Source organism: Drosophila montana, unplaced genomic scaffold (genome assembly GCF_035044405.1).
Source record: "Drosophila montana isolate Dmon_TW-CO22-7 unplaced genomic scaffold, ASM3504440v1 contig_2178_1, whole genome shotgun sequence".
Classification (NCBI taxonomy): domain Eukaryota; kingdom Metazoa; phylum Arthropoda; class Insecta; order Diptera; family Drosophilidae; genus Drosophila; species Drosophila montana.
The window spans coordinates 1,654,859-1,675,031 of record NW_026997075.1 but is presented as its reverse complement, the minus strand read 5'-3'; the positions used below and the strand labels follow the sequence as shown (position 1 = coordinate 1,675,031).

Genomic DNA, 20,173 nt, shown 5'->3' with positions numbered 1-20,173 from the left:
TGTGAAAATGTTCAAGAAGAAGAATAATGTCCAAAAAGATTTTGATGAGCACACGGAAACGGGATTTCCCGCATTTGGTTTATAATCTTTTTTGGGCTGTTGCCGATGCCCTATCCCCAATTGAAATGAGCTAACGTGCGACCTCTTGCCATTTTTATATACATATATACTTATATATATATGTATATATGTATTCATGCTGACCGCAGGCCAGAAAAAAAAGAAAAACATTACGCGAGCTATTCAATTTTCTGCCGACTTGTTGTACAAGTTGTTGTTGGCTTAAACGAATTCTTAAATTAAGTCAATGACAGAAAAATGAATAAGGGGCCCGTTTGGAAACAAATCGATGTGTGGTGGGCGCAAAATGAATGCAAATGAATGTGTTTGTGAGTGTCAGTAAGTCAGTTTAGTGTGCCATAGTCTATATATGTATGGGTGTGTGTGGGTGTGTGGGTGTGTGTGTGTGTATACTTACCTCAGCGCCTTTGGCGCAGCGAAACTTTCTCAAGAGCTGCTAATGCCAGTCGTTTTATCTGTGCCTGCTTATGAGCCTCCAGGGCTTAAGCACTCGCACTCGCATCGCATCGCCTCTCTTCCTCTTTTATCTGCGCCCGCTCTCGCTCGCTCGCTCGCTATCTCTCCCCCTCTCTCAATGCCCTTCTCTCTGTCTGTCTCGCTCTCTCTCTCTTTTGGCCTTGTCGTGATATACATTTTGGGCAGCCTCGTAAGGTGAGCTGCAGGGCATGTGGTGGATTTTTTTGTACTTTTGTGGTAGGTTCTGCGCTGCTGCCGCCGGCAATTTCACCACAGCCAGCTCGCAGGTGACCGCTTCACTGTCTCCCGCTCCTCTCCTGCTACTTGATTCCCCGCACTCTGCTGCTGCTCGTCTATTTTACATAAATTATTTCGAATTTATTTCGGGTTACCTGTCCGCCTGCCTGGCTGCCTGCCTGGCTGCCTGTCACCATTTGCGCCACTCCTCCTCCCTGAGGCCCTGTCCCTGGCTGTGCGCTTCGGCCTCCTATTGCTGTCTGTGTGCGTGCGTGCTTGTGTGTGGATTTGGTATATTTTGTAGCATACCTTTCTGCTGGCAGCGCCTGTAATACAAAAAACCAATTTCAAGCATTCATTCAAGGCGCTACGGGATTTCCTTGATGTTGTTGTTGTTGTTGTTTTTGTTGTCGAGCATTTTACGTTAGCTGAAAATTGTTTGGTGTTCGCTTGTTGTTCTTGTTTTGTTGCTTTTAGCGGCTGCAATGTCCGCATGCGTGTGTGTGTGCTGTGTGTGCTGTTCGTTCTATGTGTGTGTGTGAGGGTTGCCGTTGCTGCTGCTGCTGCTGCCGTGTGGCTCCTTTTGCCACAGGCATTCAACGCTGACAGTTACGTGGCGCTTTTGCATAGCGACGACAGCGCCTGACCCCACCCCAAAACCATTAGCTCCCACTAACTAAACCCACCCCCTTTACCGTCCAGGGCCAAAAACACTGTTGGGTCATTGTATAACTGTGTTGCGTGGTGTTGATGTTGCTGTCGCTGTTGTTGTTGCTGTTGTTGTTGCTGTCGCTGTTGTTGTTGCTGTTGTTGTTGCTGTTGCTGATGCCGCGTGGTTTCGTTTGGCTCGGCTGCTGTTGCGGGTGTTTGTTGGTTGTGTTCGCGTTGTACTTTATTTTAAATACGCTTCAAATTTACTTTTATATGCTCTTAATTTGTACGCACTTTGCTGCTGCCGATTCGTTGCTGCCGTTCCTGTTGTTGTTGTTGCTGCTGCTGTTGCGGCTAATGGGTCGACCCAATGTTCAATGCAGTTGTTGTTGTTGTTATTTCCTGCTGCCGTTTAGGTCCACAACTTAATTAGGAAATTGATACAATATACTCGCTTAATTTGCAAATAGCAATATGAAGGCACATTCAGGCACACACACACACACACACAGGCATACCTGTTTGCCATTGTTTTGACATGTTTGTGCTATTGGCACAGGTCAAGTGGCTGTCATTGCCAGGCGCATGTTAATTTGTGTATGTGGCACAAAGTTGTTGAACCCTTTGAATCGATGCACAGCAAAAATAGACAAAAATAAAATAACCAAAGCAACCGCAGCCCAACAACAGCAACAGCAACATAAGCGACACAACATGGACAAAAAAAAATCGATTTTATTTTATTGACACGAAAAATTGCGCCTTGAAATATGCAATGCAAAAGTGGAAAATTCGAAAAACTGGGCGGCGAACAGGGTTGGAAAGTAAGTGGCTTGCCGCTGTGCCTGATGAGCTGCCTAAGCGGCTGAGTGGCTGAGAGGGGAGGTTTGGCAGTGTGGTTGCTGGAACAACAACAACCAGATAAGAGTCATAAAAACGCACACCAACACACACACACACAGAGACAGAACTTGGAGCAATGCTCTGGGTTTTTCTTAACTCACAAGGGGGAGGGTGGGCAGGGGAAAACAACAAGGCTTGGGAGTCCCAGTGAGTGCGACAGAAAGGCGAAACTAACGATTATGATGACGACAAAAGCAGCATCAGCATCAGCATCAGCAACAGCAGCAGCAACAACAACAACAGCAGCCAGGACGAACGTCAGTGGCAAAAATGCCAAAATAAATGACACTGCGACAAAGTAAACTTCCTTTCGGCCGTGCCGAGCTGTACGCCCATCTACGCCCACTCGCTACCCACCCGCGCCGCCTCCTTCCGCCAATCTCTTGAAGTAAGCAACAACAAAAAATACGCCACAACGCGACAGCAAAGAAAGAAAATTACGCGTTGGTTTGGGGCATTTGTCTCCTGTTTGGGGTTGGACTCGACTTCTATCTGTGTCTGAGAGCGCGCGCGTGTGTGCGTGTGTATTTTATGGATTTGAAGCAATGCAGACTTTACAGATTACAAGAAGAAAACCCAAAGAAGTAGGACAAGTCAAAACAAAGCCAATTCGAGATGTCTAATGAATGAAGATGCGCACAGAACAAAGCCAAAGCCAAAGACAAAGACAATGATAAAACAAAGCACAAAGAACATGTCAAGGGAAAGCAAATTGCAAGCAACTCGCATCACAGGCTACAATGAGGCTGTCAACCCTAACAGTCTGAGGGCAACAATTTCTTGTTTTTTTTTTGTCATGTGGCAACTCTGTCGACAAACTCAACGCCCAGTGCTGACTTTTGTGTCATCGATATTTATCGATAAAGTGTGAATGCAGATAATAGTAATCGGTCCGCAACCTTTTTAAATGTGAGATTATATTTTACTTTAAATTCGTTCGAAATCAATTTATATTTTGCAATATTCGCTTTACTTTGCATTGGCTTAAATCCTTTGTTTCTTTTTGGCTTATTTGAATCTTTAAACCGTATTAAGTCACAGAACGTGTTTTTAAGTAAGTGCTGAACCTGTCACGTCTATCGAACCCTTATACCCTTGGCAGCACGTTATCCTGCGCTTAGCCTCTGTCATAAAACAAGTCCCCAGAGTACTCAATAGTTTCTTGTACATAAATAATGGTAGCACTCATTATTTGACGCTCACATTTGCTCTGCCTTCCTCGCTCTCACCCTCTCTGTCTCTCTTTCTCTCCAGCCCTTTGTTATGTTGTTTGTCAGAGGACACAGCTATAAAATGTGATAACAAAAGTCGCTGCTCTGCTTCGGTAACCCTCATATCATATGATTGGTCACTTTATAGTCCCCACCACCACCCCCCCCCCCCCGCCCTGCAACTCCCCCCGCTTGTTGGTTAACTTTGCACACTTTGTAATTGGGTGCCATTCAAGTGTCCAACTGTTGTTAAGGCGCGCTGCTCAAATTGCATATTTTGCCATTATGAACTTGTTAATGCCTCAGTTTCAGGGCCCAAAAGAGCAGAGTCCACAGTTCCAACTTGGCCGGCACCCAGTTGCCCAGTTGCTTCGAGAACAGTTGGCCAGCTATTCGAGCGGGTTTTCTACTCACTCGCCGTGTCCTTCTGGCGCTGGCATCACTAAAAATTACGTCTATTAAACTTAATTGTACTAATTTTTAAGCGCTCTTCCCTTTTATTTCCTTTTTGCTGCACTTTTTTTTTTTTGAGTGCATCTTTTTTGCTGAATACTTATGCACAAATATTAGGTGTGCGAGCGAGACGACAATCACGAAAACTATAACGGTAACAGGGCGTTTAAACAAGAAAACAAAATGGCGTCATGTTGACAAAACGTAAACAGCACCAAAAACTAAGAGAAATAAGTAAATACAAAAAAAGGCAGCTGACAGAAGAAGGGCAAAACTTTTGCACATTTTGCATTTGAAAATAATTTGGTTTTTTTATTTTATTCGGCAAAAAATGAAGCTCGTTTACTTTTATCAAAACAGAAGTTTGTTGCTATTGTTGTTGCTCCTGATGTTGTTTTACTCGCGCATAATGAGCAGCAGGCGGTTGAGTGGACAACCCCGGACATTGCGGAAGGAGCTGCGTTGAGCATGCCGAACCCCGAACGCCCTTCCAGAAACAGATTTTCTTTAGTAAGACTTTAACAAAAATTAATTTATGTGAAAATTTGGAATGCAATCGATCTTGTGCATGGTCTCAGGTCCTAGGCAGGCCAAGTCAGTTCTTCGTTAGGGATAATCCTTATCTAAATCTAAAATATCTTCGATCTGAACTAGTCTCTACTCTCTTCGTTAGTCTCTGATCTCTTGACTAAACATACTTACATGGTATTAACACGTATGAGTACATCACAGCCATAATATATGAAACAATAATATATTTATTTATTTATAAATAATTTATTTGCTTAAAATCTTATTATAAATGGTTTCACGTTTCCAAAATTTATAACTGAAGTCAAATGTATTTCAATAATAATATCTTAACTGAAAACTAAAATAACCATGGAAACAAAAAGATGATTTTTTCTTAAGAAACCAAGAAGGAAAAGAATTTTAAAGAAAATGTTCTTGAGCTGTCTAAATAGGATTATGAAAATTACTTGCATCCTGAATTTTCTTTAAAACAAATGCATGTGTGGCCTGGAATTCCTAATGTGTCGGTTACTTTTTCCACTATTCTTTCAAATTAAAATTGTAAATAAATCGATCATATAAATATTTCCAACAAGCAGCTGAGAGTTACTTGAACCAGCACCTCGATTCAATGCAACAGTCTGTTCATGAGTGTATATATATATATATATATATATTTATACATATATATACAGTATCTATATGTATATATATATAGAGTTGCATCTATCCCATTCAAGCCGTTACACGTTTTGTGACAATCTCTCAATGCCCGCTCTTTGGGAAGGTATACAAAAAGTTCATAGCTAGAATAGAAAAGTGAAAAGTTGTGCGACCTTTCTGTGTCGGTGCCGGAAAATGCACTCAAAGTTATTGTTAAAAATAAAAATTATAAAAAAAAATAGTGTAAAACTTCACGGCAAAGTTGACAAAAGCTGCAATTTTAATTTATTTGCTACACCTTGGAAATTTTTCGAGTCGCAGCACAACTCCCAGCTGCCAGTCGTCCATTGAAAACATGCCCAAATATTTTTAAATGAGTGTCCTTGCCTGCCACTGCTCCTGCCTCTGGTCAGTTTGAGATTGAGGGGGCGGCGAGCTGTTAGCTTAATTCAGCAGCGACTTCTTAAAGCCGAGGCGGGCAGACAGGCAGACAGGCAACCAGGCAGACAGGCCAGTTCGCAGTCTTTCCCTTTGTTTCTGCTAAATGCTACCCACACCAGATGCCATTTTATAATGGCATTGTGCAAAGAAGAAGCAAAAAATTTACGCACAAGCATGCATATAAAGAATTTAATTAAAGTTCATTTGGTTGGCGCACTTTGCCTCATGCCACGCCCCCGCCATGCCGCACCACAGCCAGCAATGCTGTCAAAGACGCAGCTACTACTGTCACTTCCGCCTCAAGTAATTGCACTCCATCATCATCATCATCATTTTTGCCTCAATGTGTTTTGTGTGTGTATGTGTTCGTATGCTTGAGTCTTGAGATGGCAACGCGTGCTGCTCTAACGTCGTCACCCCCTCCCCACCCCTTGTTTCCCCCGACGACCCATTAACACACATAGTACAAACCAAGTTAGTCGGAACGCAGACGCCGCATCAACTCTCTCGCACAATGGGCTCAAATCGTGGAAGCAGATCTACATTTTAAATTAAACTTTTCAATGCTAATATCGATATATCTTTATATATCGATATTGGGCTTGCAAATTATTACAATTACAGTTTAATTGAAAGGAATCTTAAAAAACCATATTCTTATGTCAAATATTTTAGCTAGAATTGAACTGAATGGGTATAGGAATCGAGGTTCTTTTGAGCTGAACCACTTCGAATTCGAAATTAAACCTGGAACGAACCAGATTTAGTCCTCTAGAAGTGAACATTTCAATTAGATTTGAATTATTTATATTTTATTAAGATTTAATTGATTTTAAATAATATTAATAATTTGGTAGGAAACATTTTGAAAAGTTTTACTGAAGATGCATTAAAATTCGAAGAAACAAAAATGTAACTCAAAACTGAGCTCATGAACGTTTGTTGGATTTGCAGTCATGAATGTGTCGTTTATATATTCCTTTTGTTATTGTTGCTGCCAGTGGGGATCTAAGCTATACATATTAGAAAATTGAAATCCAACTGCTGAATAGGCTGTTGGCAATATGAGTTGACTTCCAGTTCGCTTGTGCTTAGTATTCTTTTTTTTGTTATACATTTCCATATTATTCTTGGTGTCGGCTATCGTATATCGAAACTAACACAAATACCTAAGTGCTCGAATTCAACTCTTGCATACGAAATTATTAAATTGTCACCATTGTCCGCTGGCTGGGTCATATTATTATCTGATGTTGCTGCTGCTGCTGCCGGCTGTGCACTTTTTACATTTAATTAAGACGCCTGGGAGACAACCTCTGACACTCTGGCACTCTGCCCCCTGCTATCTAACCCCAGTTTTCAACGCAACCGCAAAATTCAATGGCAGAAGTTTGTGGCCTTTACCTTATGTGTTATATGTTCTGGAACCTTTTGCTCTTGCTGTTTCGGCTTGCACTGGGGCGTAAGCTGCACTCTGTCTCGTTCTCGGTCTGCTTCGGTGTGGCCCCTCGCCCTCTTACGCAACACCTTGCTGCCATTAACATTTTTCCGAATTGCGCAAACGCCCCATGTGCCGAATAGAGTTTTTCTTTTTCTTTTTTTTTTCATTTGCTGCTAGTCTGTTTGTAATTTATGCAAGAAAGCGTGTGTGTGTGGGTGTGGGTGTGTGTTTGTGTGTATGTGTAATTCATTGACTTTACTTCAACGAGATAATGAGAAAAACGCAAACGTTGCCAGCGCAACGGAACAGCAAAGCAAATCGAAATGCCAAGCAAAGTGCGAAGACAAACAACAGCAAGATAAAGCAGATAAGCAGATCAACAAAGACACATACACAGATAAATAATTGCAGTAACACACACATAGATACAACCACAGCCACAATGCTACACTAGCTAAGCCCGCACTACGGCACAAGCTGATTTAATGTACTAACTTGTGTGCCACTCTTAGGCGATCCAATCATGGCTTTCAGCTGCCTTTAACTGAGCACTTGAATGCGCGTGTGCATGTGTGTGTGCGTATGCGTTTGTGTGTGTGCGTGTGCGTGTATGCGGCTGCCCTTAAGTATAATGAGCGCGAAATGACTAAAGCTTAAATCAGCGCTTATCGAAGCCACTGCAATGACTTCTGTCTATTCGCGCCCTTCTGACAACTACTCCCTCTCTCTTTCGCTCATCCTACCCTCTCTCCAGGGTGCTCCACTGTGAGTGCGGTAACTCTGGGTTCGTCTTTGCAATTATCTGGCTAGAGCTGAGCTGCATCATCGTGTGAGTGGCAGGCAATGCAATTAGTAGTTGGAGAGCGTTGGCTTGGCGACTTCGAGAGTCCTGCTGACTGGCTGACTGGCTGCTTGGCTGCTTGGCTGCCTGGCAGCCAGCTTATCGGAACCTCGTTTTAAGCTTACAAAGTTGCAGCTTTATGTTTACAGTTATAAGAGGCGCTCAATTTGGCATCCTTGTGCCATCGCCCAGACTGCATTTTGCAATTTGCACTAAGCTCCACTCACTGCAATCTTTAAAAGCCAACAATCCGCTTTAATATTGTAAAAAGCATAAATTATGCCAAGCAACACCAAGGCTACCCGCCAACACAATCTACCGATTTGTAGCCATTGTTATTGTTGTGAGTGTGTGTGTGTTTGTGTGTTTGGTTTTGTTTGTGTGTTTGAATGTGTGTGTGTGTGTATGCAGGATATTAAGTGTGGCAGCAGCTTGAGCTGCGCCGGAGTCGAGACATTGCTCCTCTGCCATGCCAAATGATTAAGCATCAAAGGTTTACACTGTGCTGCTAGGTAAGGCAAGATGTGAGAAAATAAATTGAAAAAGCTTTTCATTTGGCTTACGCTTACGCTTGCGATTAAAATGAAAATGGGAATTGGGGGAATGGCAAAATACCGGTGCAGGGGGCAGGGGCGAGTATGGAAATGGATTTGGTTGCGCCGGTGCTGGGAACGTTCGGGCGGAGGCAGCAGTGGCAGCAGAGTGGAGCCGAGGGGTGACTGTGCATCAACAGAATGAGAATTAGTCGCTGTCAGGGCAAAGTTTTTGCCTGTCAGGCTGCCAGCCAGACTGTCAGACTGCCATTAGGCCCAAGTGTTGTCAAAGTCGCCATCTTGAAACACGCACGAGCTCACTCGCACACACAACCTCGCTCTGTGTATGTGTGTGTGTGTGTGTGGCTGCTTCCGGTTTCAATTTATTTTTGACGCACGCTAAAGTTTTACCAAAAAGTATGCAGCACACAATGTACACATGCACACAAACTCGCACACATACACAAAATCGCACACACACACACACACACACACGCCAGCATCTGGATTGTAGGCGTGGCCATGCCTAAAAGCCCCTAAAAGCTGCGTTCAGGCTCAGGCAACATTTTCGGGCCGACCTCGCGCTGCCTGCCAGAGTCACTTAATTAGTTTTTACACTTAATTGAATTGCAGTGCCTTGTCATGGACAGAGCGTCCAAAAGCGAGCAGCACTTTCTTTCTTCTTTTTTTTTTGTTACTTTGTTTTTTATTATTCGATTATACGCTAATGGCTCGGCCAGGCGGCAGTTGCAGCATTTTGCGGCACTCATATATTTCTTTGATTCGAAATTCTCTGTGGCCAGCTTTAATGCATTGCATGCAAAGTACATCAGCGCTTATGAATTTTGTGGCAAACTGTACTACACAGACACGCACACACACACACATGTATATAAATATAGTTATATGTATAAATAAATATAAAGAGAAGCTGGCAGTGAGCCTGTAAAATTAATCATATTTATTATGTAGCGCTTTTGTTTTCCAGGGGCCGCTCGTTTAAGCCCCAACAATTTGTGGCCAGCTTAAAATTTGTAAGCCTTATTTTAATGCATTGCAGAACGTTTTAGGCCCATTTATGTCCATGTATATCCCATACGGACGTGGTCACAGTCGTGGTCTCACATTTTTGCCGCACCATTACCAAATAATTTGAGCCCCGCTCGCACTGGGTCCGAGCCGGAACCGGATCCATAACCGACTCCGAACCGCACCAGACGCATTTTCGTTGCGTAATTTTGCTGATTGGTTTGCTGATTCAGCATTAATTTGCTGTGCGCTTAATTTACAGTTTATATTTTGTGTTTTTGGTTTTTTTTTTCAAATATATTGTATATATATTTGGTGTTTTGTATTGTCTTACACGTCCATTTGCGGTCCATAGATTTGGGCAGTTCATTGTTCGGTACGTTGATTATGTAGAGCCCAAAGCTGACAGGTTTTAATGATGTTTCATATGCAAGCAAATTAACTCGAAATATAGGTACAGACTTGCAGATACATTGACTGACAAGCTCATATACAGGTGCAGGTTGCAGGTAGATCCAAAAAGCAGATACAGATAGGATACACACACAAGTACAGATGAATATGCATATATAGACACGCATACATAGATACAAATACAGATTGTAGATACGTATACAGATAATCGATTGCAGATAGAGATATGAAGCTATATACAGATTGTAGTTAGAGATTCAGTAGTTTATCTATAAGCCTCCGCTTTGCCTGTCTCCGTTCTGCAACACTGTTTAAATAAAGCAGTGTTGTAAAATGCCTAACCATACCAAAACATTAATGTTGACACGCTTTCAATTGGCAAGGTAAATTGAAATTTATTATTTCCATCCATCCACAAGTGCCACAAATCAGATTCTGATGCCAGAGATAACTCAATAACTCGCTTTTTCGCACTTTTCCTTGGCATTGCTTCGGCATCAGCGACTTTATAACCATTAAACGAACAGGACAATTCCATTTGCCCTCACTTCCAACATTCAAATCACACTCAATTAGTTCGATGCAGAGCTCCAAAAAAAAAAAAGAGAAGAGACAAAATAATAAAAGGAAAAACGGGAAAGCGGGAGAACGGTAAAACGGCAGGCAATTTGGCGCGGTGACCTCTGCCAAATCGACCAATAACAAGCTGTGACACTGCGGTAGGTGGGTATAGCTACAGCTAAAAAGCCACACACCAATGCAGGGGGAGACTCAAAATCCAATACGAATCCGAAACGAAGACTGCTCAGGACTGGTTTTTCAGATAACAGAAAAAATTAAATAAAAGTTGCACCCTATTTCCTTCCCTGCAGCCCAGTCCGCTCGCCTGAAAAGAAGCCGAGGTAATTTCATTTGGCCAAAGTTGGATAATTGAAGAGCTGCCTCAGTGCTGCTGCAGCTGCAGCTGCTGCCGAGAGGACTATGCAAAATCAATTAGATGAACGTTGCGATAGCAGCAAGTGGAAAGTGCATTTCTGGTTTGATAAGAAAGTAATTGAAATGCCAGCGTTTCTTCCGATCACTTCTATCCAGTGCACTCGCTGGCAAAATAATTATGTTGATGATGAGAATGTTACTTAGCGACAGGCAGTTGTTAGAAGAAAAAACGCGCACACTCTCAAGGAAATCAGAAATAAATCAAAGTAAAATAACCAAAATAGAGCAAAAATCAGACCAGCAGCTGGCAGCAGCTGTCACAGCCCCTCAGCCTACGTCTACTCAAGCTGTGCTAGCAAATGTAATTAAAACTGCTTTTTGCAACGTCAATTAGAAGTACTGTGCACACACGCTCAATCGCTCTGCACATACACACAGTCAGGGTAGAGAGTTGCCCAAAAAAATGTTGCATACTTTCAGGCAAAATAAATTTAAACTTGCACTCGTGTGTGTGTGTGTCCGCTTGTATGCTTTCCATCAAAGAAATCACTTGTCTGATTTACCTGCATGCCCCTTCCATGCGCATACAACTGCCAGCCGAGCTGGAGGCAACAATTTTCGAATTTCACTTGGCAGAAAACTTTGAACCAAAGTTTTAGATTTTGAGTTTTTGGTGGCTTTTCAGTTTTGCGTGCATCTTCCTCTGGCTTCTCTTTCATGTTTGCGGGCCCAAGCAGATTTTCAATATGCCACACAAAACTGACCATGTGTGTGTGTGGTTGTGAGTGGTTGTGAGCGTGAGTGTGCGTGTGCGTCTGTGTATACAAAGTCTCCAGCTACTAGTTCGATGCCATAGATACAAACGGACAGAGACAAAGCGCTGAAATTTTATGGCAAATGCCAGGGGCAAGCCGAAAGTGCCACAAAAACAAGCAACCCACGCAATTGCAGGCTGTTCGCCTATGTGTGTGCGTGTGTGCGCGTGTGTGCGCGTGTGTGCGCGTGTGTGTTGTGCCTTGCTGAGTCAGCAAGTGGCAACACACAAAACACAACAACTGCGGAATGCTTTGACACTCGAAATTGAGCCGCAACACAACAAAAACAAAAAGGCAAAAAAAAAAACAACCAAAAAAAAAATTAAATGCCAAAAAGCGAAAAATGCACAAAAGGCAAAAACGTAGAAAGCTCATAAATAATTGTCACAGAGTGTGACAGTGTGTGTGTGGTTGTATTAGTATTAGTGTGTGTAGGTGATTGTAGTGTGTGTGTGTGTATGTGCAGTGCAACACTGTAGTCGCAAACTTTCAACTGACTTACTTTAAGGGGCGACCCTCTCTGTGTGAGTGTGTGTGTGTGTGTGTGTTTGCCCCCCACCGCCACCCCACCATAACCACCGCACACATTTTGGCGACCCCTTCACCCCCTCAGCAATACCCACAATTGCTAGCCTGTCCCATTTTCGCCCATTCTTATTATTTTCTTTTTGCTATTTTTCACTATTTGTCTTGCATTTGCTACGTGTTGTTGTTTTCATGCCTGTCCGCATTTAACATGCACAACATCATTTCCCCTCTCTCCCATTATTTTGTTCTTTTATTTTTTTGGGTTTTTTTCTTTTCTGGTGGCATACACATATTTTGTGTGGCAACGCCGCCGCCACGCTGCAGCACTTTGTGCCGCCTCTTCAGCGACTTTGGCAAACAATAAATTTTTGGCTCATTTTTTCCAATTTTAATACATTTGTCATACCCTAGCAGGGGGTATTAGGTATCTGTCGCCAGACGTGTAGCACACCGAAGAGATCCCCTTTTAATTTAAGGATCTATTAATATAAATACACTGTCTGTCTGTATGTGTGTTACTCTGCAAGCCATCTAAATGGAATCAGCATACAATATATTTCTGTCATTAAAGGCTGAACTCAAATAATGAGCCCATATGAATAGCTCAATGAACCAAATAAGAAGCATTGCAATTTATTTGTCTCAACATTCAAAATCAGACCAATTAGTCTTTTCATATGTATACATATGTATATATAAATATATATCAGCTAGAGTATTCAAATTTCGGCTTCTCAAGGAGACAAGTTTTCATGTTTGTCTTATTTTTTTTTTTTACTTTTTTAACGCGCCCGCATTAAAAATGTATTTGTCTGTGGCTCTGGTTCCGGCTGCTGAGCAAAATGTGAAATGGAAAAATGGGGCAAGAAAGGAAAAACTTATTACGTGTTCCATTATAACGCAATTTCTTTTTTTTTTGTTTTTTGTTTCTTTTGGTATACGCTTTGCTTTGAAACGTTTTCAACTTTTGTGCGCTCTCTCAAGTGTCGCCTGTCGCCGGTCGGCCCACGCTCCACATCTCGCGGCCTGCGCCCTCGTTCAGGGGCGAAATTAAAATATCATAAATTTGAGTTAATTACGGTCGAGTAAACATTAACATAATTGTGTTTCTGGCCATTGCCACTGCGTCGTCTGCCGCATTATAAGTAACATCTACTTAATGCCCAGTTTGCTTTTGCAGCTCTCTTCTATTCTCCTTGGAGCACTTTTGGCCTGTCTCTGGCTGTGCGTAAAATACTTATGATTGGATTCGATTTAAAATCGACTGTTGTACAATTCGATTACAGGAATCAATTTGTGGAACTGTATAAATAAATGACATGGATTTATTTTAAGCAAGAATTTCTGTCCTCTGGCATTTCACTGGATATGTGTTACAATTCTTGGAATTTGCCAGCACACGAACCAATTTTCTTTTCATAAAATGAGTTCTGAAAACTCATTTTAATTTCAGTGGAATTAATTAATCCACTTGAAAGTTTCAGCTAACATCATTCTCCGAACTTTCGCTTTGCCCTGCGCATTACACAAACTTTCATTGTTAAAGGTATAGCACATATATATATATAGCAACAAGCCACCCAACTTTCAGAGTAGCTATGGCAACTGGCATGGCCTTCGGCTAAGACAATACCTTATCTACACACTGGCCTGGTTTGCAAACCGATTTGTGGATTTGCTTACCTGCCTAGATGACTGGGGGTCGCTTCTAGCGAGTGCTGCCTTTACAAATTTAATACTTTGTGAGTCTTTTGAGATTTATGCAACAAGCATAAAACCTCTCAATAGACTGATTGCAAGACTTAAATCGAGTTCCAGCAAAGCCCACTTGCATCCATTTGCCGGTGGGTGGGCTTTGTGTGGGTGGGAGCTATTTTAATTTGTGCTCCTCATCCTTGGAGTCGATAAAGGGATGATATCAGCTTTGTTTTTCCCCTTAAGAAAATCTATTTTTACATCTACTCTAACGATGCAGGACACATTTGTGCACCCTTTTCCCGGAATCCTGTGAATAGCTCTTTAGGGAAACTTGTGCGCCCTGTTGGAAAAGCAGCGCCTACACACAGCAGGTAATGGTTGCTGCTTCTGCTTTTTCTGCTCATTATTTATTGATATGCTATCAATTTGCAGTTGCAATTTGTGCTACTTATAATTATGTACTTGCACGGTGCACTCATTTATTTCAAAGTGGCCTGCACCTGTACCTGGGCGCTTTCTTTGGCCATGATTACACGCGCTCTAGCGGACATTTCGAACCAGTTGTCGGTTCGAGGTGACCACAACAATCTGCTTGTCTGCTGACAGACAAACACTCGACGCCCTGGCTGTCTTTGTTGCTGACACCTGAACTGAACTGAACCAAAGCAAAGCCAGCCGAAACAGCCCAGGCAGGGAGCGAATGGACGCGAACTGTATACAAATGCCACGCCCATGTGCCCAAAAGCATTGAAGGCGTGCGTTTGATTACCCTGTTGCCTTGTTATTGGCTCGCGACAGCAGCTTTGATTCCCCACAGCGGACAGCTGTGGGCGTGGCTGATTGCCTGCCTGGGCGGCCTGGGCTGCCTCTGCGGAGCTGCATACATATGCAATATGTGAGCCTATAGACTTTTGGCAAATGCAATTGCCGTTGCCTTTTGCCCGTGGGCCTGGCCCACCCCGTTGCAACATCCGTTTCCGTTTCCGCTGCATTGCATGTGCCTCCCGTCCTGCTGCGTGTGTGCCTGTGTGCGCGCGCGTGTGTGTGTTTTTGTGTGTATTCGTGATGTGTTTAATTTCGATTTGGATTGCCGCCTGCCATTGACTCACTCATCCGCTTGCCTCTGCTTGCAAATGCCACCAGCGAATTGTTGCCGACTCATTTCCGATGATTGGCAGCATTCGCTTACATTCAAGTCCATCAATTCTGCTAAGGATTTGCTGCTGCCGCCGCATCTGACCTTTGTCGTAATCCGCAATGTCCTGCGTTTGCCAATTGCCAAAGATTCACTTGTCATAAAACAGACTCCATTTTTATCACACCTAAAATTGAATTATTTTTCACTGTGGATCGAACCTTCAAATAAAACCAACCGACCGAACTCTGTATCGAACCATATTCAGCCTTCAAGAATGCATTGGTTGCAGGAAGCTTAAGCATCGGAGCGAAGATAACTTGGTCTCCAAACCATTATATTCATCTAAACATATTCAGCAAATGTCTATTTTTTGTGAATGTCAATTAATTGTTTAATCAACATTTTTAAAATAAATGCCACACCAAGAATTGCACCAACTCCTGGCTTCAATGTTGCGGAAAACAGGTTTGCGAATTGAATCTTGGGATAGGAATTTGATTCGAAAAAAAGCTCGATATCAATTTTGTATTTTCAAAAGACTATGCAGATAAGCAGCCCCTTAGTATGTTTACAGGGTATACCCTGTGCTGACACGAATGTTATTTTGCAATAACTTTGCTTGCCTTTGCCTCTATGTTGGGTAGATTGCGTTGCCCGGACAGCGGCAATATTAAATATGCCGCCTACTGCAAAGCCAGCTGCAATTGCAGCTCATGCTGTTTGTTGTTTGTTGGCATAGACTCGGGTGTCGCCGATGACAACAGTAGCCAAAACAACAACAAAGGCAGTAGCAACAACAACGACAAAGCTGATTGCAATAATAACGTTGAAAAGGCAACACACAAGCCAAGCCAAAAGCTTGGGCCAACAAATTTTTCACATGCAAACAACTAGCGAAATGTAAATCTGTATGCATATATAAATATATACTTGCCTATGTACATGCGTGTGTGTGTGTGTGTGTGTGTGTGTGCTGTTTTGTGAATTATTAGATTGCCTGGAAAAATGCTGGCACGTCACAAACAAGGCGACGTTGAGCTAAAGAACGACCATGTTGCCGCCTTTTTGCCAACTTAATTACTTTTGAAATAGTTGAGCGCACACACACTCACTCACACTCACTCACACACACACACACACACACGCACACAGGCACATGAATGATGGCAATTGGTGTGTGTCTGGCTGGATGGATGAACTGAGAAGCCAGTTAGTCAAACAGAGACGATTGAAACGGGCACGGGCACGGGCACTGGGGCCATTGGAGCCGACGTCCTGGCTGGAGTCCTCCTGTTCCTCGCGCCGCTCACACATGCCCGGGGCGCAGGCTATTATTATATTTATTAGTGGGACAGGCAGGAAGTCTTATTTAACGCAGTTGATGTGCAGCTACGTAACGTTGCTCAAATGCATTTTGATAATGGAGTTTGCATAGACGCCGTCGCCTGCCGAGCCCCGCCCTCTGCCATAGGGTAACTCAATTTTCGTACTGCCATGATAACATAATAAAAACAAAAACAAACTTGAATATTTTAGATTATAAACTCCACGCTAAGCCATGTGGGTGGGTATAGCTACAGCTCGCAGCTCAAAAGATTGAGAACAAGGCACAATGTTGATTGAGTTGATGATGAAATCAAGAGCGCTCAAGAGTATCAGTTAGCACGGCACAGAGTTGAGAAAGTGTTTAAGAAACTGAAAGATGTTTAGACTCGTGCAGCTGCAGGATAAGCTAAATGAATGGACATTAACTCTTTAAAAATATGTGCAATACACATTTTTGTAAAAAACAACCGACTTTCCTGCCCTAAGTAGATAAGCTCTTTCAGAGCCGACGCATTGAATAGAGCTACGTTAATCCGTCAGTTCTTTTTATTAATAATCTTTTTATGTACATTTTAAAATATTTCGTTTGAGGTTTTTAGAAAATGATTGAAATGTTGCGGTGCATTTAGTATTTAGTACTTTAAATCAATAGCGCCCTATATAAGCCGAATATCTACGCAAAGAGCTTCTTTTTTTTTTTTAAATGTGTATATATATTTATATTAAAAACAGTTTGATTTAATTCACGTGAAAATTGACAGTTTGTTTATGGACGAGCTAGCTTTATCTGGCCAAACAATGCTTTATGTGAAAGCATTCTCTGCATATGCATGTGCTGTATTGAAAGCATTTCGCTGACGAGTTTTCAGTTCGCACACTAAACGAATGAATCCATGGCAGGCTGAATGAATGCTGCGTTTGAATGGAACCAGATGCGAAAATGCATGCATTCATTCAACATTCAGTTTGTTGAAACATCAACCTGCAGCTTATCAGAGCTGATGTCAAACAATGGCAGCAACTAATGGAAATTGCAGCAGCAGTAAAAACAATTACGAGCCCAAAGCCTGGATAGATGAATGAAAGCGGAATGGGCTAGCTGTTGGACTGGCTATTAATCTGTTTGTTACCATAGTTTTGCGAAATGGGAACAAAAGAGGAAAAGAACGGAAAATGGGAACAAAAACTGGTTCAAAAAATAAGCCGCTTCCGAAATGTTTTATTTGATGTCTGTGCACGCCTTTGCGTGCGTGCGTGCGAGTGTGCGTGCGAGTGTGTGTGCATTTTGACAGTCATTGGAAAACAGCAAAAGCTATGAAAACAAAAGCAACTAATTGAGAGTTGAAGTCCCTAAAGAGTGCCAGAGAAAAGCGCCTCAAAGCAATTGCAGATTTGCGAACTAAAAAGATGAAGATGACCGGGCCAATTGAGCCAAAGTAACTCATGGCCAACAGATGCGATCTAAATCAGAGCGAAATCATTCAATCAATCCGTCAGTTGAGGCCGCTTTGCTGTGCATAATTCAGCTGGCCATTCATCAACATGCCTACTGCCAACTGGCAACTGGCAACTGCCAACTGTCTGTTGCCTCCCGCCTGGCAATGGCAACTGTAATGAACCATTTAAGACATCGCTGAGGTTTAGCTGCCGTCGTCAACATGCATGCCTCTGCTTAGCCGCCCAGGTCCGCCTAATGAGTTCAGTTGTCTCACTTGATTGCCATATGCGCCGCCTGCTGTTGTATCCCAGTCATATCCATAGTCAAATGAGATTCCCCTCTCTCTGTTACTCTCTATCTGGCTTTTTTTTTATCGCTTAGCCCGCCCACAAAGCATTGAAACGGGCTCTGGGCGGCAAGCTTCGCTTGTACAATGTGGCGTATGATTAATGTCTTGTTGTCTATTCTGCGAGTCGAGTCCTTGCCACTTGGCCCAGACACATTAAGCATACGCACCGCTGCAATTGATGCTGCACAGTGCAATGCGCGTTGAGAAAAAAACTTCACGCATTTACTGGGGTTTCTATTGATAAGCTTTGAATGGTGAAAATATTATACTTATCGGTGATCTATAGTTGACTGACTGACTGATTGGTGCTAGCTAAAGCTAGATATAGCTAGATAAGTGGCATATAAAATTTGTTGGGGAACATTCTTATTTTTATGCATTTGCCTCACTGTGCCTTTGCCTTTTTGAAACACTTTACTAGCTGTTGGGCTCAGCAATTAAAGCAACACTCTACATAGACACACCCATCCGCACACTCACTCACCCAACACCCAACACCCAGCTGACAGCTGGCCAGTTGCATGTTGTTCCCGACTCGAGTGGCGGCGACTGTTGGCCGAGAGTGTTTGCGACAAACGTGACATGAATGTTTGTTTATCGCATTGATAAGCACTCACGCCCCTTGCCCGGGCAAATATGAACGTAAATTTATATACATATGATTTGTTTGCAGCACCCACCCACAGAACATACACTCACATTTAATGTGCACATGCCCATATTTGTAGCTATTTTGAATTGATATTTGTGATACGATCATCTAATCTCTGGTCCATTCGCATTTGCAAATATTCACAGGCCGCCTCGCCGCGCTGGGAGCCACAGATAGCCGTGCTCTGTGAAGCTGGACAAATCTACCAGCCGCAATATCTATCCGAGGAGGGGCGCTGGGTAACGGACCTCAGCAAGAAGACAACGGGAGCCACATGTTTGCGTGATAAAATGGATTTGCTTGATTACTGCAAGAAGGTAAGTAAAGAGATTGCGATTCGAATTGAAATCCAAGTGGAATGAAAATGCGAAGTGTATTGTGGCTAGGGGCGAAAGGATGCACGGTGGCAGAAGTGGGGCTGGTTTTGGTTGGAGACGTGTTCGTAATGCGCTGCTGATTGAATTGAAGCTGCATGAAAATTGCTATTTGCAGTCACTATTGCATTTACTTTGCATATGAAAAGTATGCAGAGATTGCGCATACGCCACGTGGCCCCATTGCAAAATGTAATTTTATGGCCACGCTAACGTTCAAGTGGCTAGCCGGAAGCTGCACCACAACAGCAGCACCAGCAGCAGCCCCAGCAGGAGTACCAGCAAAGGGTTCTGTGGCCTGGCAACCAGGGCAGTAAGCATCTTCCATGCTTTACGCCAGCCGCAGTCCCCATCTCAGGAAACACTCAAAATGCAGCAGCAACATGAAAGGCAATAAATCAAAAGAGGCAGTAAGAGCAGCATTTCGTAGGCATATCAGGCACGACGGATTGGGGCAGTTAACTTTGTAGTTGGATGTGTGTGGAGCATCAACAATTTAATTTGCGCTGCGTTGAAAGCGTTTACATTGAGACAACATTAAACGACACTTAATTAATTTTCCATTAATTTTCGCTTTTTGCTTTTTGCATACGTTCGTGCATTCCCTTCCCTCATCAACTGATACACACATCACATCACGCATACGCCCTCATAAATTGGCATGCCATTGGCATTGACGACAGCCTTTGGCTTTTTAATTAAATTCCACTAGCCCTCCACTCGGCTAATGTAGCGCTTTTCTCTGACGTGCATCGAGCCTCACAATAGTCCATCAATTGAATGGGAAGGAGGATGTCGAGCGTTGAGAGACAAAGCATGCCACATGCTCCTCCGGTTGACACCGGCGACAGTGTTAAGTGAAATGCTAAGGCAATGAAATCGAAAGGCAGAATCATCGAGTGCATTCATATTAATGCTCTACAGCAACAACTCGAAAACAATATGGATGGAAATATGTGAATAAATGGAAATTGCATTCGAGTCCCTATCCATGTTTGTGTTTGTGTAAGTGTAAGTGCTTGAAGACAAGTACGCGAGAGTTATATAACAAT

At 42.8% G+C, this 20,173-nt stretch overlaps 1 protein-coding gene across 6 annotated transcripts in view; it reads left to right on the top strand.

Moving 5' to 3' along the window:
• The window catches only part of Appl (amyloid-beta-like protein), a 57,647-nt gene that overhangs the window by 17,363 nt on the left and 20,111 nt on the right, over window positions 1-20,173 (top strand). For all 6 annotated transcript variants that reach the window (XM_064680857.1, XM_064680853.1, XM_064680854.1 and 3 more), the window contains exon 3: window positions 18,894-19,064. In XM_064680857.1, coding sequence (XP_064536927.1) covers window positions 18,894-19,064 — 171 coding nt within the window. The remainder of the gene's footprint in view (window positions 1-18,893; window positions 19,065-20,173) is intronic.